The following is a 27900-nucleotide window of genomic DNA, read 5'->3' as shown; positions in this document are numbered from 1 at the left end:
AAAAAAAAAAAAAAAAAAAAGGAAATGAAAGAAAAACAGGATAGAATAATATGCAGCATTAAATCGGGAAAATAAATATAAACTCAAGATGTTAAAATAGAAATCTAGCAGTGATGGCTGCATGAATGTGCATGTCAAAACTTATCAAACTATATACCTAAATATGTGCAATTTATGTCAGTTAGACCTCAGTAAGGCTGTTTAAAAAAATATATTTTACAGTTTTGTTATTAGAAGGGGCCCAAATGCAGTAACAGCAGCACTTCTGCCCACACTTGTTTGCATTGTTAGCAACCAGATTTTGGTCCCTCATTTTAGTCTAGTATGATTAAAAGGATCAGGCTCTTTGGAGAGTTGCTGATTCCATGTCTCGGAGCAAGGACGATAAATCAACTTGGATCAGAATATCCTGTTGCTGCTAGAAAGTAAGAATGTTTTCAAGAATGCTACAGACAGGCCAGGCGTGGTGGCTCACGCCTGTAATCCCAACAATTTGGGAGGCCGAGGCAGGCAGATCACGAGGTCAGGAGTTTGAGACCATCCTGGCTAACACAGTGAAACCTCATCTCTACTACAAATACAAAAAACTAGCCAGGTGTGGTGGCACTCACCTGTAGTCCCATCTACTCAGGAGGCTGAGGCAGGAGAATTGCTTGAACCTGGGAAGCAGAGGTTGCAGTGAGCCGAGATTGTGCCACTGCACTCCAGCCTGGGTGACAGAGCAAGACTCCGTCTCGAAAAACAAAAACGAATGCTACAGACAATGCTAAAAGAATAGAATAGCCAGCTTAAAGGAGATCCACTACCCCACTTATGAATGTCTGAAACTCAAATAAGAAAATAATCATTACAATTTAAAATGCAGCCAGGCGTGGTGGCTCATGCCTGTAGTCCCAGCACCTTTGGAGGCTGAAGTGGGCAGATTGCTTGAGTCCAGGAGTTCAAGACCAGCCTGGACAATATAGTAAAACCCCATCTCTACAAAAAATACGAAAAATTAGCTGGGCATGGTTACGCATACCTGTGGTCCCAGCTACTCGGGAGAGTGAGGTGGCAAGATCGCGTAAGCCTGGGAGGTTAAGGCTGTGGTAAGCCATGATTGCACCACTGCATTGCAGCAAAGGAAAAAGATGGGGTCTCACTGTTGCCCAGACTGACCTAGAACTCTTGGGCTCAAGTGATACCTCTGCCTAAGTCTCCAGAGTAGCTGGACTTACAAATGCCACCTGGCTAATAATAATTAATTTTTAAAATTGATTTTAGTAAGCAGGAGAGCACTGATATATTTGTAAGTATTATTTCTTCTATCAGGTAGTCCATCCCTCCCTCTCTCCCTCCTTCCTCCTTCCCTTCTTTCCCTTCTTTCCCTTCCTTCCCTTCCTTCCCTTCTTTCTTTTCCTTCCCTTCCTTCCATTCCCTCCCTCCCCTCCCTCCCTTTCTCACTTCCCCCCTTTTCCCCTTCCCCCCTTTTCCCCTTCCCCCCTTCCCCTCCCTCCCTGCCTCCCTCCCTTCCTTCCTTCTGTTTCTTCTATCAAGTACATGTTTCTCTCTCTCTCTCTCTCCCAGGCTACAGTGCAGTGGCATGATCATAGCTCACCCTTAATTCCTGGGCTTAAGGAATCCTCCTGCCTCAGCCTCCTGAATAACTGTGACTACAGGCATATGCCACCACATCCAGCTAATTTTTTTTTTGTTTGAGATGGGGTCTCACTATATTGCCCAGGCTGATCTCAAACTCCTGGCCTCAAGTGATCTTCCTACCTCAGCCTCCCAAAATGTTAGGATTACAGTCATGAACAATTGTGCCTGGCCTCAAATACGTGTTTCTTGTCTCAATCCATGTAGGATGTCTCCAGTGGGGATGGTGGAGGAAGGGCATCTGAAAATCCTCTATGAGAGCAAAAAGAACACTTGCAAAATTATCAAAATCAACTTACCTTTTTTTTAGACGGAATTTTGCTCTGTTGCCCAGGCTGGAGTGCAATGGCGTGGTCTCAGGTCACTGCAACCTCCGCCTCCTGGGTTCAAGCAATTCTCCTGCCTCAGCCTCCTGAGTAGCTAGGATTACAGGCGCCTGCCACCATGCCTGGTAAATTTTTGTATTTTTAGTAGAGACAGGGTTTCACCATGTTGGCCAGGCTGGTCTTGAACTGCTGACCTCGTAATCCGCCCACCTCGGCCTCCCAAAGTGTTGAGATTACAGGCGTGAACCACTGTGCCCAGCCTCAAAATCAACTTTCACAGGATGATTGAACAGAGATTTCTTTAAATGCCTAGAACAAATAAGTCCCCCAGTCTTGCCAAGGAGCTCTGTGTGGTGGGGGGAGCACACTTTCAGTAGTCAAGCAGGCAGTTTGCAACTCTGTCAGCCTTCACACAAGCAGGACCTCAGCATCAGCCAGAGGTGAGAGCTTAGGGCCTTTTTCAGGTCTTTCCTGGGCATGTGTATAGCTCTATACTTGCACATGTGCTTCTAGATTCCAAGGAATATGTCAGAGCCTTTCAAGCCTGCCTATGGACATTTCATTTCCCAGCTTTTAAGGTTTTTGGTCAGCTTATTATTTGTTCCAATTCATACTGCTGCCTCAAAGCAACTGTGATGTTAAACAGTTGCCAATGATCATTTTTGAAAACCTGTCTGGGGAAAAGGGTGTTCTCACTGGGACAGTATGATTTCCAGGCAACTGCCACACAGATCAAATAATGACGGTTCTCTGGAAGGGGGCTTTGGAGGAGCTCCACCTCTTTTCTGTGCTCTCCAGTGACTGCTAAGCTACTGGTTTTCACCATGATCGTGGGGATGTTGGTTTTCTTTTTCTTTTTTTTTTTTTGAGATGGAGTTTTACTCTTGTTGCCCAGGCTGGAGTGCAATGGCGCAGTCTCGGCTCACCAAACCTCCGCCTCCCAGGTTCAAGTGATTCTGCCTCAGCCTCCCCAGTAGCTGGGATTACAGGCATGTGCCACCATGCCCAGTTAATTTTGTATTTTTAGTAGAGACAGGGTTTCTCCATGTTGGTCATACTGGTCTCAAACTCCCAACCTCAGGTGATCCATCCGCCTTGTCCTCCGAAAATGCTGGGATTACAGGCATGAGTCACTGCGTCCGGCCGGGATGTGGGTTTTCAAGGCTACCACAGACCTGAGCTAGGGAAGGGAAGATGGAAACGACAGTTAAAACATCACAAAACGGGCCGGGTGCAGTGGCTCACACCTGTAATCCCAGCACTTTGGGAGGCTGAGGTGGGCGGATCATGAAGTCAAGAGATGGAGACCATCTTGGCCAACATGGTGAAGCCCCATCTCTACTAAAAATACAAAAAATTAACTGGGCGTGGTGGCGGGCACCTGTAGTCCCAGCTCCTTGGGAGGCTGAGGCAGAAGAGTTGCTTGAACCCAGGAGGCGGAGGTTGCAGTGAGCCGAGATCGCGCCATTACACTCCAGCCTGAGCCACAAGAGTGAAACTCCATCTCAAAAAAATAAATAAAATAAAAAATAAAAGCCGAGATAGCTTTATGTGTGCTCCTAGCTAAGACAAAAATTAAGAATTCTTATTTTTAAAAAAGTAAGAATTGCCGGGTGTGGTGGCTCACATCTATAATCCCAGCACTTTGGGAGACAGAGGCAGGCAGATCACATGAGGCCAGGAGTTCAAGACTAGCCTGGCTAACACGGCAAAACGCCATCTCTACTAAAAATACACACAAAAAAAATTAGCCAGGCATGGTGGCACGTGCCTGTAGTCCCAGCTACTCGGGAGGGTGAGGCACAAGAATCATTTGAACCCAGGAGGTGGAGGTTGCAGTGAGCCAAGATCATGCTCCTGCACTACAGCCTGGGCAATGGAGCAAGACTGTCTCAAAAAATAAAATAATTTTAAAAAGAAAGTAGGATTCCTGCAGGGCTGGTAAATTTATTGGCTCAGACATAGCACTAAGGACCCAGTCCTTGCAAGAAGCATGTCATCTTGTTCTAAAACTAGTTCCTCTCAAGGCAGCAGTTTGAAGAGTCATGTGCAAACACCATCTAGCCTTCACATAGTCACAGAATCCCTCCAGCCCGCTACCTTTCCTGTCTATTGACCACGACTGGATCAAATACCCCTTCCTAAATGGGTCACTGTTAAGGAAAACGCCGCTGTTGGGATTGGTAGAGACAAGTCAGGAATTTACCCTATGGGAAAGATAAGACAACAAATAAAACCTTCCTTCTGCTAGCAAGGCAGGAGCAGGAGATAGCTGGGTGAACAGCTAACAGTATCTGCTGTATCCCTATTGTACAGTCTCATAATGGTCTCTCTTTACTGTTGTGATAACACTTATCACACTGTAATCGCACTGCGTGTCTGGCTTCCATATTAGATTATGAGTAACTTAAGGATGTTGAATGTGTGTCTCATCTTTGTAGCCTGCGGGGCTGCCTTATACTGCTGTTGAACAACTAAATGTTAATTTGAGGCTGAGAAAAGACCAGTGAGTTGAGTGGCTTCCTACTTTTTAGATGATCAGGTTAGGATGACATGTTCTTTCTTCACTTTTCCTATGAAATCTCTTCCAATATGTGTTTTCATTCTTTATTAAAGCTGATTCAGGGCTGGGTGTGGTGACTCATGCCTGTAATCTCAGCAGTTTGGGAGGCCGAGGTGGGTGGATCACCTGAGGCCAAGAGTTCAAGATCAGTCTGGCCAACATGGTAAAACCCCGTTTCTATTAAAAATATAAAAATTAGCCACGCATGGTGGCAGGCGCCTGTAACCCATGCTACTCGGGAGGCTGAGGCAGGAGAATTGCTTGAACCTGGGAGGCAGAAGTTGCAGTGAGCCAAGATTGCACCATTGCACTCCAGCCTGGGTGACAGCAAAAACTCTGTCTCGGGGAGAAAAAAAAAAAAAAGCTAATTCAGTGTAGTTTCTACTTATCATTCTAGACCTACTAGACTGACCTCTTTAAGAAGTAGCTTGGCGGCCGGGCGCGGTGGCTCAAGCCTGTAATCCCGGCACTTTGGGAGGCCGAGACGGGCGGATCACGAGGTCAGGAGATCGAGACCATCCTGGCTAACACGGTGAAACCCCGTCTCTATTAAAAAATACAAAAAACTAGCCGGGCGAGGTGGCGGGCGCCCGTAGTCCCAGCTACTCGGGAGGCTGAGGCAGGAGAATGGCGTAAACCCGGGAGGCGGAGCTTGCAGTGAGCTGAGATCCGGCCACTGCACTCCAGCCTGGGCGACAGAGCGAGACTCCGTCTCAAAAAAAAAAAAAAAAAGTAGCTTAGCAAGGCCTTTCTGCACTCATCATTTGCCTTTGTACCAGTATACCAAATATGCAGTAGATGAATTGGGTAATGCCAGAGATAATTATACTATAGTATATAATCAGTTTCCACACTGCTTAGATTTCAGACAGATTCTTTTCCAACTTAGGTATTACCAGTAGAATTCCTAATTGAATACTTTATTTACTCTGGTACCCAGTTATGTTTCACCTTATCATGTGAGCCTTTTTGAATCTCTTGTGTAGACTTTAGGAACATGCCACTTTTTTCATTCTTAGCTCACAGTAAATTATAACTTGGTAGTTGTTATAAAATGATGGTTCTTTAAGCCCTTTCGCCTACTTAAGTCTCCATCTTTACTAACTCTGTTTTGTTTTCTCCTTCTTAAGGTAACAATTTCAAACATACACAGAAGTACACGGAATAGTATAAATAATAAAACCCCATCACTCAACTTCAACAATGATCAACTCATGGCCGATCTTGTTTCTTCTGTATTCCTAACACCCTGCCCCTCTGCATTGTTTTGAAGTTCAGTCCCACATATTATGCCATTTTATCTGTAAATATTTCAAGATATAAAAGAAACGGATTCTACTTTTTAAACGTAGTCTCAGTAGTATCATTACAGCCCCATCAAAATGAAAATCAATAATTTCCTGACACCATCAAATAGCTCATCAATTTTACTACATTTCCTCAATCATTCAATACATGTTTATTTATTTTATTTTATTATTATTATTCTTTTTTTTGAGACGGAGCCTCGCTCTGTTGCCCAGGCTGGAGTGGGCAGTGGCCGGATCTCAGCTCACTGCAAGCTCGCCTCCCTGGGTTTACGCCAATTCCTCTCTGCCTCAGCTCCCAGAGTAGCTGGGATTACAGGCGCCCAGCCACCACCCAGCTAGTTTTTTTTTTTTTTTTTTTTTTTTTTGAGGCGGAGTCTCGCTCTGTTGCCCGACTGGAGTGCAGTGGCCAGATCTCAGCTCACTGCAAGCTCACCTCCCGGGTTTAACGCCATTCTCCCTGCTCAGCCTCCGAGTAGCTGGGACTACAGGCGCCGCCACCTCGCCGGTGGTTTTTGTATTTTTAGTAAGAGACGGGGTTCACCGTTTTTTTTTTTTTTTTTTTGAGATGGAGTCTCACTCTGTCGCCCAGGCTGGAGTGGCAGTGACCGGATCTCAGCCACGTGCAAGCTCCTCCCGGGTTTACTGCGCATTTCTCTGCCTCAGCCTCCCGAGTTAGCTGGGACTACAGGCGCCCACCACCTCACCCGGCTAGTTTTTTGTATTTTTTAAGTAGAGACGTGGGTTTCACTGGGTTAGCCCAGGATGGTCTTCGATCTTCCTGACCCTTGGTGATCCGCCCGTCTCGGCTCCAAAGTGCTGGGATTACAGGCTTGAGCTCACCGCGCCCAGGCCTGTTTTTTGTATTTTTAGTAGAGACGGGGTTTCTACACCGTGTAGCCAGGAATGGTCTCGATCTCCTGACCTCCTGTGATCCGCCCGTCTCGGCCTCCCAAAGTGCCGGGATTACAGGCTTGAGCCACTGCACCCAGCCTATTATTACTTTTTTGAGACAGAGTCTCGCTCTGTTGCCCAGGCTGGAGTGCAGTGGCGCAATCTCAGCCTTATTGCAACCTCCGCCTCCTGGGTTCAAGTGATTCTCCTGTCTCAGCCTCCCAAGTAGCTGGGATTACAGGCGCACACTACCATGCCTGGCTAATTTTTTGTATTTTTAGTAGAGATGGGGGTTTCACCATCTTGGCCAGGGTGGTCTTGAACTCCTGACCTCAGGTGATACACCTGCCTCAGCCTCCCAAAGTGCTGGGATTACAGGCATGAGCCACCGTGCCCAGCTGTGTTTTTTATTTTTTACAGTTTATACCAATATAATCTTCCAGTTTACTTTTTCCACAGACCGATTTGGGATGTTGCCCCTGGATGAGCCTGCTATTCTTGTTAGTGAATTCCTAGATCGTTTTCAAAGCCTTTGTCACTTGGACCTCCAGCTTCCTTCCCTAAGGCCGGAGGACTTGAAAACTATGGTGAGTTTTTCCTGACTAGGCTGCAAGGGCTTCCAGTTGTTGCCAGCATTTATACCTGAAGCATTTCTTTTAATGACAAGAAGATGCAATTGCTGTGAAGAGAACTGCTTATCTGTCTCTCAGCTCACTGTTTCAGTCTCCACCAGGAAGGTGACTGTTGAGAGTTCCATTTGAATGTTTAGGTATGGTTTTTTAAATGGCATGGATTCAATTTAACATATACGTATATAAGCAGAGAGTTTATTTGGACCAAGTTTTAGGGCTATAGCCTGGAAGCATAGATTCAAGTTTGTTCTGAATATATGCTTCCCATAAATTCTATTTTATCTTGATTTATTACTTAAATTATTATTATTTTGAGACCGAGTCTCTTTCTGTCATCCAGGCTGGAGTGCTATGGTGTAATCTTTGCTCGCTGCACCCTCCGCCTCCCAGGTCCATGTGATTCTTCTGTCTTAGTCTCCTGAGTAGCTGGGATTACAGGTGTCTACCACCACACCTGGCTAATTTTTGTATTTTTAGTAGAGATGGGGTTTCACCATATTGGTCAGGCTGTTCTTGAACTCCTCACCTCAGATGATCCACCCACCTCAGCCTCCCAAAGTGCTGGGATTACAGGCATGAGCCGGCTCACCCAGCTTACTTAAACTATTTAACAGAAAATACTGAAATGTGACTGCATATGGTTTATTGCATATCATTTTTCAAAGAAAGTCCAAACTCCTTTCTCCTTGTGAGTAGAAACGTTTAAATGCTGTAGTCAGCCTGGGCACGGTGGCTCATGCCTGTAATCCCAGCACTTTGGGAGGCTGAGGAAGGCAGATCATCTGAGGTCAGGAGTTCGAGACCAGCCTGGCCAACATGGTGAAACCCAGTCTCTATTAAAAATACAAAAAATTAGCTGGGCATGGTGGTTTGTGCCTGTAGTCCCAGCTACTCAGGAGGCTAAGGCAGGAGAATTGCTTGAACCTGGGAGACAGGGGTTACAGTGAGCCGAGATCGTACCATTGCACTCCAGCCTGGGTAACAAGAGCGAAACTCGGTCTCAAAAATGAAATAAAGTAAATGCTCTAGTCAATTTGTACTTTGAAACTGAATATTTACTGTTCCATTTAATCACCCTGTGGGTACTCCATGAAGACAAGCTTTACTGTAGGAAGTAGTAGCCTCTTCAAATTAAGAGAGTGGTACGGGTTTTAGCATCAAACTGTTAACTTCCCAAACTCCCCTCCAAGTACTAACCAGGCCTGACCCTGCTTAGCTGCTGAGATCAGACGAGATTGGGCGCATTCAGGGTGGTATGGCCTGAAATACCACCCTGAAACTGTTAACCTCTGATGCTTATTTTATGAATATAACCCTGTCCCGAGCCAAGGCAATTTTTTTTCACCTGGTCATAGTTCCTTATTTTTCTTAGAACAAAAATAAAGTCTAACAAGCTTTGTCATTCTGTCAAAAAGTAAATTTAGAGCCTGGGGCATGGTGATGTACGCCTGTAGTCCCAGCTACTCGGTAGGCTGAGGTGGGAGGATTGCTTGAGCTCAGGAGTTCAAGACCAGCATGGCCAACATAGTGAGACCTCAACTCTAAAATTTTTTTTTCTTTAATATTTAAGTAAATTTGGCATCAGGCTAAGACATAAGCAGTAATTTGTTTTCACTATTTGGGTTTGAAGTTTGCAGGTTTCAGGGAAAATCTGCAGCTGATAAATTGAAAACAATTTAGTACTAACAAGAGTTTTGGCAGTTCCAGGGAGACTCCGTCTTTCTCAGTCAGCAGATTCAGGGCAATTCAGAAAGCTTCTGTGTGATACTGTATCCCTGTCCTGGAAGTATTTATTCTCTGTGAAGAGAACTGTCTTCATGTTTGTAATTTCCTTCCTGATTTTCCGCTTATACTATCTCGGTATGTTATAATGTGTAATTTTTCTTTTTATGGTAGTTGAAACGAAGTTTTTTACTTGGCTCCCTTGTAGTGCTTGACAGAAGACAAGCTCAGTCTTCTCCTACACCTGCTTGAAGATGAACTTGATCACCGAACTGATGAGAGAAAAACTACAATCAAATTAGGCTCAGACATCCAAGTCCACGTCACTGCCTGTATTCTCTCTGTGTGTGGCTGGGCATGTAGGTGAGTCAGCGAATTTTGCCCGGAGACATGAGCCATGACAACAGCATTACACTTGTATATATCAGTCACTTATCGCATTTAGGAATCACATGGTGTTTCCCGTGACAAAAAGAGACAAAGAGAAACTGGGTGAGGGATGGCAGCGAGGAGAATGGATAATAAGAATTAGTAACAAAACCAGAATTGGAATTCAGGAATTCTTGGTGTTCACAACTGAACTTTGTTTATTGTACGGTTGCTTCTCAACTGGGAATTTGTGTTCTATAAACAGTGAACCTCCTTTCGAAAAATAGAAAGAAAATAAGCTCTTTTCTATTTTAAGAAGGAAAATAGAAAGGAAGTTCTTTTCTATTTTAGAAAGGAAGAAAATCCACTTAATTGATAAAACTACCATAGGAAACACCAGCTGGAGTCTTCTAGGCCCCCATGTTGCTATTTCCATTCCAGCTGCTCAATTTGGCATAGACTCCCACTATCCTTAATCTACCAAAGAGAGCATATTTAAAGTAAGATTGGTTCTGACAATAAATAAATCTTGATTTATTTTAAATATGCTCTCTTTGGTAGATTAAGGAATGTTTTTCGTCTAAAGGGAAAAGACTTTAAGAGGGACAAGAGAGGCTGGGTACAGTGGCTCACCTGGCCATCATGGTGAAACCGCATCTTTACTAAAAATACAAAAATTAGCCGGGCATGGTGGCAGGTGCCTGTAATCCCAGCTACTCAGGAGGCTGGGGCAGGAGAATCCCTTGAACCCGGGAGGCGGAGGTTGCAGTGAGCCGAGATTGTACCATTGCACTCCAGCCTGGGCAACGAGTAAACTCTATCTCAAAAAAAAAAAAAAAAAGAAGGACAGGAGAAACCTTTTCATTGTTGTTGTTGGTCAGGCTGGTCTCAAACTCCAGACCTCAGGACCTCAGGTGATCCACACATCTTGGCCTCCCAAAGTGCTGGGATTGCAGGCATGAGCCACCGCACCTGGCCGAGAAACTTTTAAAACATGCCTGCAAAACAGTCTTACCATAAAGAGCACACTAAGAACCCTAGGTCTTTCTATGGGAAATACGTGAGAGATGATGAAGTATGAAGCTGGGGTCCTGAGATTGGAGCTCAGAGGCTCTGACAGGCCATGGTTCCCTGTCCAGTGGACTGTTCCAGAAATTGGATGAGATAAAGCATACTTGCGAGACATTACACTTAGTCATTTGGAAATGTTACACTTTGAGAAAATTCTCTTTTTTTTTCATTCCTATCTAGTTCCTCTTTGGAACCCATGCAGCTTTCCCTGATAACATGTTCGCAGTGTATGAGGAAGGTGGGGCTCTGGGGCTTCCAGCAGATTGAATCATCCATGACTGATCTGGATGCATCCTTTGGCCTGACCAGCTCCCTGATCCCAGGCCTTGAGGGGCGACCAGAGCGCTTAGCTCTGGTGCCTGAATCTCCTCGGAGGATGATGACGCGGAGCCAGGATGCCACCTTCTCCCCAGGCTCAGAGCAGGTATGCACTTAGTTTGTTTGGGGTGGACTTTTAAACAACATTCTTAGCAAACATGTTATTGGTAGAAAGTTGGAAATTAATGTAGGTGGATAGGCTTCACTTCCCACTACATTGGTTACAATACCACGTAGTGTTTCTGTTCACTAATGGAGAAGCTAAATTCAGCCAGACCCGGTGGCTCACACCTGTAATCCCAGCACTTCGGGAGACTGAGGCAGGTGGATCACTTGAAGTCAGGAGTTCGAGACCAGCCTGGCCAACATGGTGAAACCCCGTCTCTACCAAAAATGCAAAAATTAGCTAGGGGTGGTGGCGGGCGCCTGTAGTCCCAGCTACTTGGGAGGCTGAGGCAGGAGAATCACTTGAACTCGGGAGGCAGAGGTTGCAGTGAGCCAAGATCGCCTCACTGCACTCCAGCCTTGGAAACAAAGCGAGATTCTGTCTCAAAAAGAAGAAGATTAAAGAAAGAAGTATCATTAATATCATTCGTTTACTTCCATTATCTCCCCTTTCCTTCAGGCTGAAAAGAGCCCTGGTCCCATTGTCTCTCGAACTCGGAGCTGGGACTCTTCCAGTCCTGTTGACCGTCCTGAGCCAGAGGCTGCTAGCCCCACCACCAGAACTCGCCCAGTGACCCGAAGCATGGGAACAGGAGACACCCCTGGAATGGAGGTACCATCTAGCCCTCTGCGGAAAGCCAAACGAGCTCGCCTCTGCTCCTCCAGCAGTTCGGTGAGTCCACCGTGCATGTAGCAGTGGCTGAGCAGAAACAGCATGTTGGGCTCTCCCTGGGCAGCACGGAGAAGCAGGCATGAGTCCTTCCGTGGTCCAATGCAAAAAGTAGACCCTGTGAATAAGTTTAAAGTTGGGTGACCAAAGGGGAAAAATGTCAGTCGTTTTTTGCTCCTTTTTGCTCCTTTGGGGTGGATTCTAGAGAAATAATAGGTATTTCAGGCAAATGGAACAGCAGTGTGATACAGGGACAAACCTGATATGGCAGTGGTCCCCAACCTTTTTGGCACCAGGGACTGTTTTCGTGGAAGACCATTTTTCCACAGGCCAGGGTTGGGAGGATGGTTTCGGGATGATACAAGCACATTACATGTATTGTGTACTTTATTTCTATTATTATTATATTGTAATATATAATGAAATAATTATACAACTCACCATAATGTAGAATCACTGGGAACCCTGAGCTTGTTTTCCTGCAACTAGATGATCTCATCTGGGGGTGATGGGAAACAGTGACAGACATCAGGTGTCAGACTCTCATAAGGAGCCCAAAGTCTAGATCCCTCACATGTGCAGTTCACGGTAGGGTTCCTGCTCCTGTGAGAATCTAATGCCACTGCTGATCTGACAGGAAGCAGAGCCCAGGTGGTAATGCAAACAATGGGGAGCGGCTGTAAATTCAGATGAAGCTTTGCTTGCCTGCCTGCTGCTCACCTCCTGCTGTGCGACCTGGTACCCATCCATGGCCTGGGGGTTGGGTATCCCTTATCCCTTGTGATAAAGTGTAGTTTGTTTAACACAAAAGGAGTGAAAAAAAATAAAGAAAATGTGAGGAAAATGTATAGGCAAAGTTAAAGGAGAGCATAAACACTTGAAGTATAGGCAGTTGTGAGATTCTGGACTTGAGGACTAATAGCAGTGTCTCCCTGAACTTACCTAGCGTCTACCCATGAATGCTATTTCTTTTTCTCCTTCCTCAGGACACATCTTCCCGAAGCTTCTTTGATCCCACCTCTCAGCATAGAGACTGGTGCCCTTGGGTGAATATCACACTTGGCAAAGAAAGCAGGGAGAATGGTGGAACTGAACCAGATGCCAGCGCCCCAGCAGAGCCAGGCTGGAAAGCGGTGCTGACCATCCTCTTGGCCCACAAACAGTCTAGCCAGCCAGCTGAAACGGACTCCATGGTGAGATAAGCCATTGCCTTGTGTGTGGGCAGCACTTGCTGTGTATAGGAGGAGGAGCAGAGGCTAGTCCTGTAATTAGCACCCTGCCTGCCTTCAGCTCCCTTACATCAAGTTATTTGGGTTTGTTTGTTTGTAAACAGTTTGTTTTCTGAGATGGAGTTTCGTTCTTGTTGCCCAGGCTGGAGTCCAATGGTGCAATCTCAGCTCACTACAACCTCCGTCTCCTGGGTTCAAGCAATTCTCCTGCCTTAGCTTCCCAAGTAGCTGGGATTACAGGTGCCTGCCACCATGCCCGGCTAATTTTGTATTTTTTAATAGATGGGGTTTCGCCATGTTGGCCAGGCTGGTCTCAAACTCCTGACCTCAGGTTATCCACCCGCCTCGGCCTCCCAAAGTGCTGGGATTACAGGCACGAGCCACCGTGCCTGGCTTACACGTCCAGTTAGACTCATTCTGCTTTAGTCCTAGGGAATAGGCATAGAACCAGTTCGTCTTTCTGCAGTTTAGCATATGGCATTCCATCAAGTTCTGATAAATTCTTTTGTTCTCCTAAATAAATGACTCCAAGTAGAAAAGGAGTACAGAAACAGAAATAGATGAATAGGCAGCTGCTCCGGCCTCATGTTGCAGACAGCTGCTTTTTCCTTCAGTTGCTATCACTTGCACTTGGAGCCTGGCCAGTTAACTTAGCTGTTTGGAGCACTGGGCTCTGACACCAAAGTGATGGTTTCATTCCGCACGCCGGGCACATTACTCTGTTCTACAGCCCAGACTGTGACTCTGCTAGCCATTGCAGCCATGACTGCTGTGGGTTACAAATGTGGGTGACAACTGAGAAGATAAGTCAAGTGTTTGCTCTGTTTAAAGATTGGAAATGATAAGCTGGGCAATACAGAATCAATCATGAAAACTGGGTTCTCTCCTTGGCTGGCTAACTCCCAGATTTTCCTTGTAGCTTGTAACAATTTCTGACCTGTATAACTTTCAAGGACAAAGTAAAATAATACTTGTCAGCAGATATTTATGAGCAGCACTCCTAGATTCATAGTTTTCTAGGGTTACAGGATTCCACTGGAGGGAACTATTGTAATGCTAAAAGTCCAACAATGCATGGCCGGCGTGGTGGCTCACGCCTGTAATCCTAGCACTTTGGGAGGCCAAGGTGAATGGATCACCTGAGGTGAAGAGTTTGAGACCAGCCTGGCCAACATGATGAAACCTCATCTCTACTAAAAATACAAAAAAAAAATGAGCTGGGTGTGGTGGCAGGCACCTGTAATCCCAGCTACTTGGGAGGCTGAGGCTGGAGAATCACCTGAACCCAGGAGGCGGAGGTTGCAGTGAGCCGAGATCGTGCCATTGCACTCCAGACTGGGCTTCAGAGAGAGACTCTATCTCAAAAAAAATAAAAATAAAAATAAATGTGTATTAGTACCCTCAGTAAATATGCAGGTGAAGGTTTTCCAAGTTTTCACAGAAAAAAAAAAAAAATCTGCATTTCTCTACCTAGAATCTTCAGGACTAGTACATGCAGTTTCAGTAAGACCCTCCTCCCGCGGTAGAAAAAGAAAGCCCATGGGGTTTGTTGTTTGTAGTGGGAAAAGGTGGCCCCATAATGGCCCGGATCCAGGACTTTTTTTTTTTTTTTTTTTTTTTTGAGACAGAGTCTCGCTCTGTCCGCCCCGGGCCTAGTGCATGGCCCTGGTTCCAGCTCACTGCAAGCTCCTCCTCCCGGGTTTATGCCAATCTCCTGCCTCATGCTCCGAGACTGGACTACAGGGCACCGCCACCTGCCCGGCTAGTTTTTGTATTTTTTAAAGTAGAGACGGGTCACCGTGTACCAGGATGGCCCTCGATGTCCTGACCTCTGACCCCGTCTCGGCCTCGCCAAGTGTGGGATTCAGGCTGAGCCACCGTGCCTGGCCGATCGAGGACTTTTAAGACTTTTGTTTTTTCTTTTTTTTTGTAGTGTTGTCTTTTAACCTTCTGACAGCTGCTGCGACTGGATGCTAGAAAGTTTAATGAGACTGTGTGGTAAAGGATCCTGATGTTTGAAAAAAAAAGTATATACCGAGGCCAGGTGCAGTGGCTCATGCCTGTGATCCCAGCACTTTGGGACTCTGAGGCAGGGAGTCACCTGAGGTCAGGAGTTCGAGACCAGCCTGGCCAACATGGCAAAACCTCGTCTCTACTGAAAATACAAAAATTAGGCAGGCCTGTTGGCATGCGCCTGTAGTCCCAGCTACTCCAGAGGCTGAGGCAGGAGAATCGGGAGGTGGAGGTTGCAGTGAGCTAAGATCGCGCTACTACACTCCAGCCTGGGCAACAGAGTGAGACTCCTTTTCAAAAAAAAAAAAGAAAAAAGTGTATACCATTTTTTCAACTCATGTTTCTTTCAACTTTGTCATTCTATTAAATAATTTCCCTCAGTCATTAGTAAAAGTTCAAACTTTTTCCTCCTGGAACTTACTGAAACATCCTCAAAGAGGATAGATTTTTTAAAAACTGAAAGTGGGCTGGGCGTGGTGGCTCATGCCTGTAATCCCAGCACTTTGGGAGGCCGAGGCAGGCAGATCACGAGGTCAGGAGATCGACACCATCCTGGCCAACATGGTGAAATTCCATCTCTACTAAAAATACAAAAATTAGCAGGGCATGGTGGCACATGCCTGTAATCCCAGCTACTCAGGAGGCTGAGGCAGGAGAATTGCTTGAACTAGGGAGTCGGAGGTTGCAGTGAGCCGAGATCACACCACAGCACTCCAGCCTGGGTGACATTGAACATGTCATATGAGAAACTGGAGGTAACTGGATCATCTTGCTAGACATTCTTTGCACTCTCACCGAAGCCCTTTCTGCATGGAACATTTGCTCTTTATTGTGACGCTCAAAGGCAGACAGAACCAAGTGTTCTGATTCACCAAGAGCTTTTGTCTCCTAAGGAATGACTTTGTCTCCCTTTACCACCATTTCTCAGAATCTCAGAGTACTTCATTGGCATAATCAGATGGCAGTGAGATTCTTCCTATTACTAGCACTGCTGGCTAAAACATAAAGCGGTGAAGACCAAGGCCAGAGCTTAAACTCACAGGGGTCATTCAACTCTGTTTTTATTACTTGGCCTTGGTTTATACTGTTAACCTCAGCTAGGCATCACATAAGTATAAATGCTTATTCACAAGAAATAATGAACTAGGGCCAATTCAGCATCATGAATGAAAAACCAGTGCAAAACATGTGCTGCAGTAACGGCAAGTCAGAAGTGTCATCCACAAGTACAAAGATGAGGACAGACACAGATGCCTGAAGGGAGGATACGTGCCGTGTCTTAGAGGCTCAGAGTGTGTTAACATGAGTCTGACAGTAGAACATCAGCCCCTCGATCTGTAGTCTGACTTTAGGTATACATTATGTATAGCATACTACAAAGTGAATTTTTACTCAGTCCTAGACATACCCGGATCATTGGGGGACAAATGATTTATCCTTTGTCTCTATCAAAGAACCTAATCACTAATAATAAGCTTTTCTACCTACAGAGTCTCTCTGAGAAATCAAGGAAAGTATTCCGAATATTTCGGCAGTGGGAATCTCTATGTTCATCCTGAAGATATTCCAGCCCCTTCCTGGAGAGAGCTGGAATGCGAGTGACTTTTGGAAGAATTAAGGCTGAGTTCCTATTGGTCAGCTGACGCTAAGTTTTTCCTGTTCTGGGTTAATCATAAGGAGCCCCCTGCCATAGCAAAGGCAGGGAGTGTCAACTGTCTGCATCTGGCTGAGGGAGACCCGTTTCCTTTCAGGGATGTGGACAGGGTAAGGGCAGCAAGCCTGATTCTGTTGAAGGAGTGTGGGGTTTAACAAACCAGGAGGACTAAGGACCTGACCACCCATTTCAGGATCTTCAGTGTGGGGTGGCGTTCTGAGGACTCTTCTATCCCAGGAGTATGACAGCGTGTATTAATAAAATATTTGCTAAGATTCTCATTGTTGGAGAACTGTTTTCCCCCTTGCCTTGTGGGCGGGAGACAACGTCAATGGAACATTCGACTTTTGATTTTCAGATTGGCTTCGAAGCCTAAAATTTATGATTCCAGTCAAGGAGGTATAATCTTTCCTAAACCAAAAAAGCAAGATGATTTTCATTATGCCACCAGGAAATTTCCTGGTGTGTTATAGTGAATGGTAAGCTGATAATTTTCTCCTTGCTTTGATAATAACAGAATAAAACAGTGTAATGGGGAGGAAGACACTTTAGAAGAGATCCCTGTCCATGTGCCATTGCATGCATGACTCCCTCAGTTGGGCTTCCCCAAGAATCGCTGCTTTTGGGGGATCATCAGTTTTTTTTTTTTTGTAGACGGAGTCTGGCTCTGTCGCCCAGGCTGGAGTGCAGTGGCCGGATCTCAGCTCACTGCAAGCTCCGCCTCCCAGGTTCACGCTATTCTCCTGCCTCAGCTTCCCGAGTAGCTGGGACTACAGGCGCCCGCCACCTCGCCTGGCTAGATTTTGTATTTTTTAGTAGAGATGGGGTTTCACCGTGTTAGCCAGGATGGTCTCGATCTCCTGACCTCGTGATCCGCCCATCTCGGCCTCCCAAAGTGCCGGGATTACAGGCTTGAGCCACCGTGCCCGGCCGGATCATCAGTTTTTGTGGTAGAGAAGGTTGACCCTGAACAGCCCACTGATAAAGTAACCATGACCTAGCAAAGGCTAGAAAGTGATTATTCTCTGATATGCCATGTTTTTAGTCACTGAGATTGTTTTATTTTATACTTTTGTACTGAAGTATTTTAAAGAAAATGACAGACATAATATTTTACTCACAGTTTAATCTCTAAAAAATAGAACCTAGGCCAGGTGTGGTAGCTCACATCTGTAATCTAGCACTTTGGGAGGCCAAGGCGGGTGGATCACTTGAGGTCAGCAGTTCAAGACCAGCCTAGCCAACATGGTGAAACCCCATCTTTACTAAAAATACAAAAATTAGCCGGGCGTGGTGACAGGTGCCTGGAGTCCCAGCTACTGGAGAGGCTGAGGCAGGAGAATCATTTGAACCCAGGAGGTAGAAGCTACAGTGAGCCGAGATTGTTCACTGTACTCCAGCCTGGATGAGACAGCGAGACTCCGTCTCATTTTAACTTTTCTCCTACATATTACACCCAACAAAAATTAATAATCCAACCAGGCGTGGTGGCTCACGCCTGTAATCCCAGTACTTTGGGAGGCCAAGGTGGGCAGATCACCTGAGGTCAGGAGTTCAAGATCAGCCTGGCCAACGTGGTGAAACCCCATCTCTACTAAAAATACAAAAATTAGCCGGGTATGGTGGCTCGCACCTGTAATCCCAGCTACTCTAGAGGCAGAGTTAGGAGAATCGCTGGAACCCGGGGGCGGAGGCTGCAGTGAGCCGAGATTGCCGCCATTGCACTCCAGCCTCGACGTCAGAGCAACAGTCCGGGTCAGAAAATAAAAATAAAGGGCCGGGCGCGGTGGCTCAAGCCTGTAATCCTAGCACTTTGGGAGGCCGAGACGGGCGGATCACGAGGTCAGGAGATCGAGACCATCCTGGCTAACATGGTGAAACCCCGTCTCTACTAAAAAAAAATACAAAAAAACTAGCCGGGGGGAGGTGGCGGGCGCCTGTAGTCCCAGCTACTTGGGAGGCTGAGGCAGGAGAATGGCGTAAACCTGGGAGGCGGAGCTTGCAGTGAGCTGAGATCCGGCCACTGCACTCCAGCCTGGGCGACAGAGCGAGACTCCATCTCAACAACAACAACAAAAAAATGAAAACAAAAATAAAAATAAAATCATAAATGGAAGCAGAGGCCAGGCATGATGCCTCATGCCTATAATCCCAACACTTTGGGAGGCTGAGGCAGAAGGATCACTCGAGTCTAGGAGTTCAAGACCAGCCTGGGCAACAAGGAGAAACCCTGTCTTACAAAAAATAGAAAAAAATTAGTGAGGTATGGTGGCTTTCACCTGTAGTCTCAGCTACTCAGGATGCTAAGCTGGAATGCTCTCTTGAGCCCGGAAAGGCAGACTGCAGTGAGCTGAGATCACGCTGCTGCACTCACTCCAGCCTGGGCAACAGAGTGAGACCCTGTCTCAAAAATAAAAATAAATTGAAGCAGATTGAGACTGTGTAATTCAAGAAACATTCTCTTTCATGTGTGAGGCACTGTGCTAGCCCTTGTAGATGAATGACTACCTAGTTTCTGCCTCTTAAGAAGTGTACAGGCCAGGCCAGAAGACACACTGGTATATAAATGTTGCACAGAACAAACTGCTAAATGCTCTAGTCTAGGAGAGGTATAAAAAAGAAAGAAGTTAATGGTCACATATCACTGGGGAGAGATTTGAGGAAGGTGCAGATTTGAGCTGGTCCTTGGAGATGAGTGGGAGATGTAGGCTCCATGAGAACAGGGACTTTGTCCTGGTTTTTTTTTTTTTTGGAGACGGAGTCTCGCTCTGTCGCCCAGCCTGGAGTGCAGTGGCCGGATCTTGGCTCACTGCAAGCTCCGCCTCCCGGGTTCACGCCATTCTCCTGGCTCAGCCTCCCCAGTAGCTGGGACTACAGGCGCCCGCCACCTCGCCCGGCTAGTTTTTTTGTATTTTTTAGTAGAGACGGGGTTTCACCGTGTTAGCCAGGATGGTCTCGATCTCCTGACCTCGTGATCCGCCCATCTCGGCCTCCCAAAGTGCTAGGATTACAGGCTTGAGCCACCGCACCCGGCCTGTCCTGGTTTTAATCTCAGCACTCGAAACAGTGCCTGACACGTGATAGACCCTCAGTTAAAAATATGCACATCCGAGACTGAGGGAGCATTGTAAGCAAATGAGCAGCATGTAGGATATGTTCCAGGAAGAGCAGGTATTCTGCTGCGGCTAGAACTCTGTGTTGAGTAGAAAAGAAAGGAAAAGAAAATGGAAGTTGGGCCAGATTAGAGACTTGTATGTTATACTCAGGAGTCTGGACTTGATTCTATAGGGAAAGAGAAACTTAAAGAATATTTGGGGCTGGGCGTGGTGGTTCATGCCTGTATTCCCAGCACTTTGGGAGGCCGAGGTGGGCCGATCACTTGAGGTCAGGAGTTCAAGACCAGTCTGGCCAACATGGTGAAAGCCTGTCTCTACTAAAAATACAAAAGTTAGCTGGGTGTGGTGACACATGCCTATAATCCCAGCTACTCGGGAGGCTGAGGCAGGAGAATCTCTTGAACCTGAGAGATGAAGACTGTAGTGAGCTGAGGTCACGCCACTGCACTCCAGCTTGGGTGACAGAGCAAGACTCAGTCTCAAAAAAAAAAAAAAAAAAAAAATGTGTGTGTGTGTGTATATATATATATATATATATATTTGAGCAGGAGAATGACATTTGTGCTTAGGAAGATAATAGCCTGCATTAGGGAAGACAAGAAGGATTTAAGGGAAGTGTGAAGGCAGTGGCCATGGCAGTTGCAATGGGGCATACTTCGACTTCATGATTGGTGTTGGGCATGAGGAGAAGGGGAAGAATTACAGATGACCTTGAGGTTGAAGCCTAACCAAGATAGAGAACCCCTCAGGTGTTGACGGATGATAATAGTTTTTTACTTTTACTTACTTTTTATTGAGTTCAGTTACATACGAAGATATCTGTCTAGAAATGGAGTTCAGGAGAGGAGGATTCAGTGTGTTGAAGAAATCAAAGATATTGTTTCCAATGCTTAAAATCAGCTGGGAGTGGTGGCACACACCTGTAGTTCCAGCTACTTACGAGGCTGAAGCGGGAGGATTGCTTGAGCCCAGGAGTCCAAGAGTAGCCTAGGTGACACAGAGGACCTCGTCTTTAGAAAAAAAAAAAAAGCTTAGGACCTATAGAGCCATGTAGAGTGAAGCTCTCAACCTTGTTGTCTTATCACAAGAGATCTTAGTGCCACCCTCTTTAACAGCATGAGTTCAAGTCTACATGTCAGCGTTTCTGGAGAATATGCTACTGAGCTGGAGTGAGTATTCTTTCAAACATACTCATTCCAGTTTAGTCACGTAATGGGGTGTTCTCAGATGGGACTGAGTGCGTGAGCTTCCTTTCCCAAAGCATCTGTTCTCTTCCACACCCCAAGACATCCTTTTAACCCCAGGCCCTATTCATTCGTCTTGTGGTTTGTTCCTGTAAACGTTTTTAGTATGGCCTTTCCAGGAACCTAGTCTTCCCGATTTGATTCTTTATTTGAATTTTTTTTTTTTTTTTTTTGAGACAGAGTCTTGCTCTGTTGCCCAGGCTGGAGTGCAGTGGTGTGATCTGCCTCCTGGGTTCAAGCAATTCTCCTGCCTCAGCCTCCCGAGTAGCAGGGATTACAGGTGCAAGCCACCATGCCCGGCTCATTTTTGTATTTTTAGTAGAGACAGGATTTTGCCATGTCGGCCAGGCTAGTCTCAAACTCCTGACCTCAAGTGATCTGCCTGTCTCAGCCTCCCAAAGTGCTGGGATTACAGGCGTGAGCCACCGCACCTGGCCTGAATTTTTTTTTTTCCTTTTGTTAGAGCCCTTTAAAGAAGATAATTGCCTGAAATTTCATTTTTGCTACCTGACTATCCACAAAGGTAGCATTGTAAGTCGGCATTCTAAGGAATTTTTCCACTTGTGTTAGCCACATTAGGTAGCTTATGAGGATCCTGTGTGATTTCTGTGTTGTTTCCTGCTGGTAAATAGAACTTCAGCACCTTCCTCCTGACCTCCCAGGCCAGCACCTTCTTTTACAGTGCTTGGTTAGTGATCAGGACAGGTGGTGGCATGTTGAAGAGCCCTTGCCATTCCAGATTATTCATACCCCATTATGACAGTGCCCCCAACCTTCAGATTCTCCTTTCACTAATTTTCTCCACTAAATCCTCTAGGATTCTGTGTTTTAACAAGGTTGCATTCCCCATTCAAGTGGATTTTGTTTTTACCGAGAAGACTGAAGCTCAAAGACATCTAATAACTAGCTGTCATATAGCTAGAATGAGGCAGAGCCACACTGAAATCTATCTTTCCCAGCCTTCTGTTCTTTCCATTACGATACAGCTGGGAACATCTTCCAAGCACTGGGAGTCTATGATTTTCTTTCCCAAGCTCAAAGTTGAGATCTCGCTCTCACGGTAGAAAGGCATATCTTGCAGCCACTCACGGGATACTAGTGCCCAGAACAGTCTTTCCCCTGGCTCCTTTTTGATTTCAGCCAACTTTAATAGACTTAACAGGTGGAGCATTCTCTTTGGGGCTTTCCTCACTTATACTCTTCTGGTTGTGGGTGCCTGAGAGCCCCTTCTGAATCCCTTCCATCCTATTCCATCTTAGCAACAAAAACAGCTGCACACACAGCTTGACCATCGACAAAAGTACAAACTCAGTTTTCCTTTCTATGTTTAGTTTTATTTCTATTCTAGGTTTTCTTTGGCGTTATACAGCTGCCATCTTGGTCAGTTGGCGCATGCCCTCAGAAGTGAATGCTGCATTTAAACCCTTTAATTAGAGACCATTCATTCCATCTGTATCCCATACTCTCTTTTTTTCTCGTTGCTCCTTGGCTACAGCTGTGGTGGTTATTGTTTTTCTTGCCACAGTGCCGCTCTAGTTGAACTGACTGTTGTGTGACCGAAGCCAATTAGGAAGAGAGGGAAACAGGAACATACAAAGGTATGTGTAGGACAGGTAGGTCACGGAGATTTGGTCACGTATCCACAGATAGTATCTGAGTCAGATAATTATAATAACATACTCTAGCTTTCTGTTCTCACTTCTTTCTATTAGCCACCTATTGATATCCCAGTAAGCAGATATGGAGGAAAGTTGTTTCCTGTAATGGGTCAGTAACAGCCCTCAAAGGGATGGTAGTAGACACAGAAAATGTGAAGCCTGGAAGGGAATCAAGATGCACCTCCAAGGCCTTCATAGTTCTCATGGGGAAGCCATGATCACAGAGACAAGAAAATCCTTTTTAGCCTCTGTGTCCATTTCTTGGCCAATCTTGTCCAACCTAACTAGAACCAATGCAGAAGAAGGAAAGGCACAAAGAATACCTGGATGGCACAGCGGGTTTTGAGCCAATCAGAAGTGATAGCAAAGCCAGGCACAGTGGCTCACGCCTGTAGTCCCAGCACTTTGGGAGGCCAAGGCGGGCGAATCACTTGAGGTCAGGAGTTCAAGACCAGTCTGGCCAACGTGGTGAAACCCCATTCCTACTAAAAATACAAAAATTAGCTGGGCATGGTGATGGGTGCCTGGAGTTCCAGCTACTTGGGAAGCTGAGGCAGGAGAATCACTTGAACCCAGGAGGTGGAGGTTCCAGTGAGCCGAGATCACACCACTGCACTTCAGCCTGGGTGACAGAATGAGGCTATGTCTCAAAAAAAAAAAAGGAGGGGGATAGCAAAACCAAGACTGCAGCTGGAGTCTACCTCCTACTGAGATGTGGGGAATCAGTCTTCAGAAGAACCTCTGAAACTTGATTTTACTACTACTGCAAATAGCTATCACTTGTAAGTACAGATTGTTTGCCAAGCACTGGTCTAAGCATTTTATCTTATTTAAGCCTCATAGCAGTCCTATGAGGTAGGTATAATTACTGTTCCATTTCTACAAATGAGGAAACAAAAGTGTAAGTTAATTACTTTGTTCAGGATCACACAGTCCAGTAAGTGAGGGCTGGGATTCAAACTCAGTCCATCAGCCTCCAAGGCAGACCCCACTGCCTGCCTCTAACCCAGGACATGCATGGCGATGTTTCATACCATTGTTACTTGGATTTTTGTTTGTTTGTTTTTGTTTTTGTTTTGAGACAGTCTTGCTCTGTTGCCCAGGCTGGAGTGCAATACTGCAGTCTCGGCTCACTGCAACCTCTGCCTCCTGGGTTCAAGTGATTCTGCCTCAGCTTCCCTAGTAGCTGGAACTACAGGCACCCGCCACCATGCCCGGCTAATTTTTTATTTTTTTTTTATTTATTATTTATTTGAGACAGGGTCTCACTCTGTCACCTAGGCTGGAGTGCAGTGGCAGGATCTCGGCTCACTGCAACCTCCACCTCCCAGGCTCAAGCGATTCTCCTCCCTCAGCCTCCTGAGTAACTGGGATTACAGGCATGTGCCACTACCGCCTGGCTAATTTTTGTGTTTTTAGTAGAGACGGGGTTTCACCATGTTGGCCAGGCTGCTCTTGAACTCCTGACCTCAAGGATCCACCCGCCTCGGCCTCCCAAAGTGCTGGGATTACATGGGTGAGCCACCGCACCCAGCCTGAGGCCTTTCTTCTGTAGATCCAGAGAAACTAGATGTCAAGGGAAATGCAATTTATCAGATATTAAGTGATAAGAAAATCTCCCCTCCTAAGGATCATGCCATCTCCCAAGTCTCCAAGAGCTGGGGCAAGTCACTGTAGCTGACTTGAGAATCAAGTTCAGGTATAAGGCCAGGCGTGGTGGCTCACGCCTGTAATCCCAGCACTTTGGGAGGCCAATGCAGGCAGATCATTTGAGCCCAGGAGTTCAAGACCAGAGTAGATAACATAGGGAAACCCCGTCTCTACCAAAAAAAAAAAAAAATTTAGCCAGGTGTGGTGGTGTCCCAGCTACTCAGGAGGCTGAGGTGGGAGGATCACTTAAGCCTGGGAAGTCAAGGCTGCAGTGAGCTGTGATCACACCAGTGCTCTCCAGCCTGGGCGACAGAGCAAGACCCTGTCTCAGGAAAAAAAAAAAAAGTTCAAGAATGTGACCTCAGTGCCAGGCAGGAATGCTAGCAGTATCCATCAGGACCACTAGATGGCCCCCCTGTTCCACATCTGGCTTACCTCAATGGACTTGCCAACACAAGACATCATCATTCTTACTTTGTCCTTATTTTGTTACAGGGTCTCTCCGCTAACCCCACTTAAGCTCTACCAAGTGCAGTGATGGAAACAGAAAGAGACTGAAAGCATTGAGACAGTCAGCAGAGAGAGAGAGAAATGAGAACGGGTATTTATTGAGGAGACAGAGAAGGAAAAAGTCCTCTAAATTTAAGGTCAGAGTTGAGGCCTTGCATCCAGGAATAGTGGCTCGAGTAACAAGAATAAGAATCAGATTGAACGGGAAGTCAACCGAAAGGGAAATCCAGGGGACTGTGAGCCATTGGCAGCCACACTGGGACACACGCAGCCCTCCCCAGGTGTCATCCTTTGGCTGATCTCAGCACCCGCACTCAGGGCTGGGCCACCCCAGGGCCAACCTGCACAGTTAGGCAAGCCACTAATGAAGCATGATGATAAACTCACAGGGGCATGAGCGATGTCTCATCACAGCCAGGGCGCCGCCCAGACACACCAGATGACCCTTTTCTTGCGAGGATTCCCAAGTCTGTGACTAACGCTAATTAACCCTGACTCACCGTAGCACTGAGCACACAGAGGTCATTATCTCCACTGGAAGGAGTGGGGAAACTGAGGTGTGGAGTGGGGAAGCAGCTTTGCTCCATCAGTGTCACCAGGTCAGGAGTTGATCCCTGCCCTTCTCAAAAGCCCGTGAGGCTGTCCTTGGTAATCAGGAGTAGATACTTCCGGTGGGGCTAAGGGTGGAGGGGATAGGGCCTTTCCCCACTGCTGTTTCCACGTGAGTCAGAGTCACAACTGGAAGCAGAGTTGCAGACTACTTAGTCTAATCCCTGAGGAATCTGAAAGCCAGAGTGGGGAGTGAAGGCTAAGATCACACAGCAGGTTGTGGCTGCGCCACGCCTAGAATCCTGAGGCTTCTTGCTGAGTCCCCTTGCACTACAGTCATGACAACAGAGCAGGAGAGAGGGAGTACCCCGTGAGAGTCAGGAGCACCAGCTCACTAGCCAGGAGTGGTGGCACGTGCCTATAGTCCCATTATACTAGGGAGGCTGAAGTGGGAGGATCGCTTGAGCCCAGGAGTTCCAGACTGCAGTGAGCTATGATTGCACCACTGCACTCCAGTCTGGGTGACAGAGCAAGACACCTTGTTTATAAAAAAAGAAAATTAAAGGGGGAAAAAAAAAAAGCACCAGCTCTAGGTCAGGTAGCTTGGCAGGTGGATCTAGCAGGCTCTAGGTTCAATAGCCTGAGTTCAGATCCTGGATTCACTGGTCACCAGCTGTGTGTTTCTGAGCCTGTGACACCCTCAGCTTCCTCATCTGTGAAATAGGGATAATACTAGTAGCTGTGTCACAGGAATGTTTTGAGAATTCATTGACATATGTGAAGTGCTTAGAGTGGTGCCTGGCACATGAGAAGTGCTCGGGAAACATTAGCTGTTTGTTTAAGCTGGCTGTTTGTTAAGCCCAGTCACCTCTCTGGCTGAGTGTCTCCAGTTTACCTGGTCTTTTGGAACTCCTGAAGGAAGGGAGCACCAAAACTATAGGTGTTGGGATCACGAGAAAGACACATACCAGTATCTCCTCACCAGATTGTCTGTGGTCTCAGTAGGGCTCTTTCAGCCCAGCGGCCTCCATGCCACCATCAGACAGCACAGATGCTGGTGGATCAGCTCCAAGCCCAGCTTTAGAGGCATCGGGAAGCACCTAGGCAACAAGACATAAACCAAGATAACCACATTCCTACCAGTCTCCACGGGCCCTGACTCCGGGCCTGGCGAGGTCACCCTCAGGAAGTGGTGGTACAATGATGACAGAAAAACTAATGACAGGCATCACCATGCTGGGCTGAGAATGCTGGCTTGTTTGTCCAGCACAGCTTACCTGAGTCACCCATTGTGGAGCCTGCAGCCACCTGGGCCTGGAGTTGGCCAGCGGGCTGCTTGGAGTCTGGAACACCTTCTGCAGGCTGAATCTGGCTAGGGTCGGCACTTTCTGCCTGTCCCCTCCTCAGAAAGCAGGTCGAGGCAGTTTAGCTCCATAGATCTGGCTCCAAACAGTGAAGAGCCTGGCGGGGGCTGACAACAGTCCAGAGACATAGAGCCCCCTCCGTGGGGAACAGAATGTGAACTGAGGCCTTAGAGTGTTTGGAAAATCAGCTCCATGAATCAGAGATGGACCAGGCAGCAGCTTCCCCTTCTCCTCCATCCCACGCCACACCCGTAGCCACTCTCTGCACCCCACTGGTCCTCAGGGGGCCCTGCGCCCTCTTGCCAAGTCCCAGCACTGCCCAGGCCCATGCAGCCAGTCAACAGTGACTGGGCTCAACTCCCACTAACTCAACTGGGGGTTTTCCAAAGTGAAATGAGGAACAAAATAGGTGCTATGTTTCACAGTACCAAGTTTTAAAATACTAATAAAATTAGAAAATACTTTTTCAGGCTGGGTGCAGTGGCTCATGCCTGTAATCCTAGCACTTTGGGAGGCTGGGGTGAGTGGATCACATGAGGTCAAGAGTTTGAGACCAGCCTGGCCAACATAGTAAAACCCCGTTTCTACTAAAAATACAAAAATTAGCCGGGCGTGGTGGCGGGCGCCTGTAATCCCAGCTACTTGGGAGGCTGAGGCAGGAGAATCGCTTGAACCCAGGAGGCAGAGGTTGTAGTGAGCTGAGATTGCACCACTGCACTCTGTCCTGGGCGACAAGGTGAGACTCCATCTCATAAAAAACACAAAAGAAAATACTTTTTCAAAAGGTATAAAAAATGAGAATGAAAGTCCCTTGCCCCTTCTGGCCCTTGAGGGGCTTTCTACTGGAGGGACCATTTGTGGCAAGTTGGCAAGGACACCCTAGAAGGCCAGAAGGGGATGCCTGTGGGTAGGGACAGGAGGCACAGGAAGCAGTGTTTTAAGGTAGTGATCCCACAGGCCTAAGAAGGTGGCTGTGTTCCTCCAAGAAGGAGTACTAAAGAGCCGTCATAAAACAGTACTGACCAGGTGCAGTGGCTCACAACTGTAATCCTGGGAGGCCAAGGCAGGTGGATCACTTGAGGTTAGGAGTTTGAGACCAGCCTGGCCAACACAGTGAAACCCCGTCTCTACTAAAATTTAAAAAATTAGCCAGGCATGGTGGCATGCACCCGTAATCCTAGCTGCTTGGGAGGCTGAGGCAGGAGAATCGCCTGAACCTGGGAGGCAAAGGTTGCAGT

The 27900-nt window shown here is 46.7% G+C and overlaps 1 protein-coding gene across 3 annotated transcripts in view; it reads left to right on the top strand.

Annotated features, from left to right (window-relative positions):
* The window catches only part of ZC3HC1 (zinc finger C3HC-type containing 1), a 34165-nt gene extending 17313 nt beyond the window's left edge, over window positions 1-16852 (top strand). For all 3 annotated transcript variants that reach the window (XM_017875048.1, XM_017875050.1, XM_017875049.1), the window contains 6 exons: window positions 7188-7315; window positions 9291-9445; window positions 10703-10946; window positions 11466-11678; window positions 12662-12868; window positions 16408-16852. In XM_017875048.1, the coding sequence (XP_017730537.1) occupies window positions 7188-7315; window positions 9291-9445; window positions 10703-10946; window positions 11466-11678; window positions 12662-12868; window positions 16408-16476 (1016 nt within the window). In that variant the 3' untranslated portion in view covers window positions 16477-16852. The remainder of the gene's footprint in view (window positions 1-7187; window positions 7316-9290; window positions 9446-10702; window positions 10947-11465; window positions 11679-12661; window positions 12869-16407) is intronic.
* The last annotated feature ends 11048 nt before the right edge of the window (window positions 16853-27900 follow it).

This window comes from Rhinopithecus bieti, unplaced genomic scaffold, assembly GCF_001698545.2.
Source record: "Rhinopithecus bieti isolate Rb0 unplaced genomic scaffold, ASM169854v2 scaffold_8783, whole genome shotgun sequence".
In the NCBI taxonomy this organism is placed as follows: domain Eukaryota; kingdom Metazoa; phylum Chordata; class Mammalia; order Primates; family Cercopithecidae; genus Rhinopithecus; species Rhinopithecus bieti.
The sequence above is the reverse complement of the archived record's forward strand: the minus strand, read 5'-3'. Positions and strand labels throughout refer to the sequence as shown.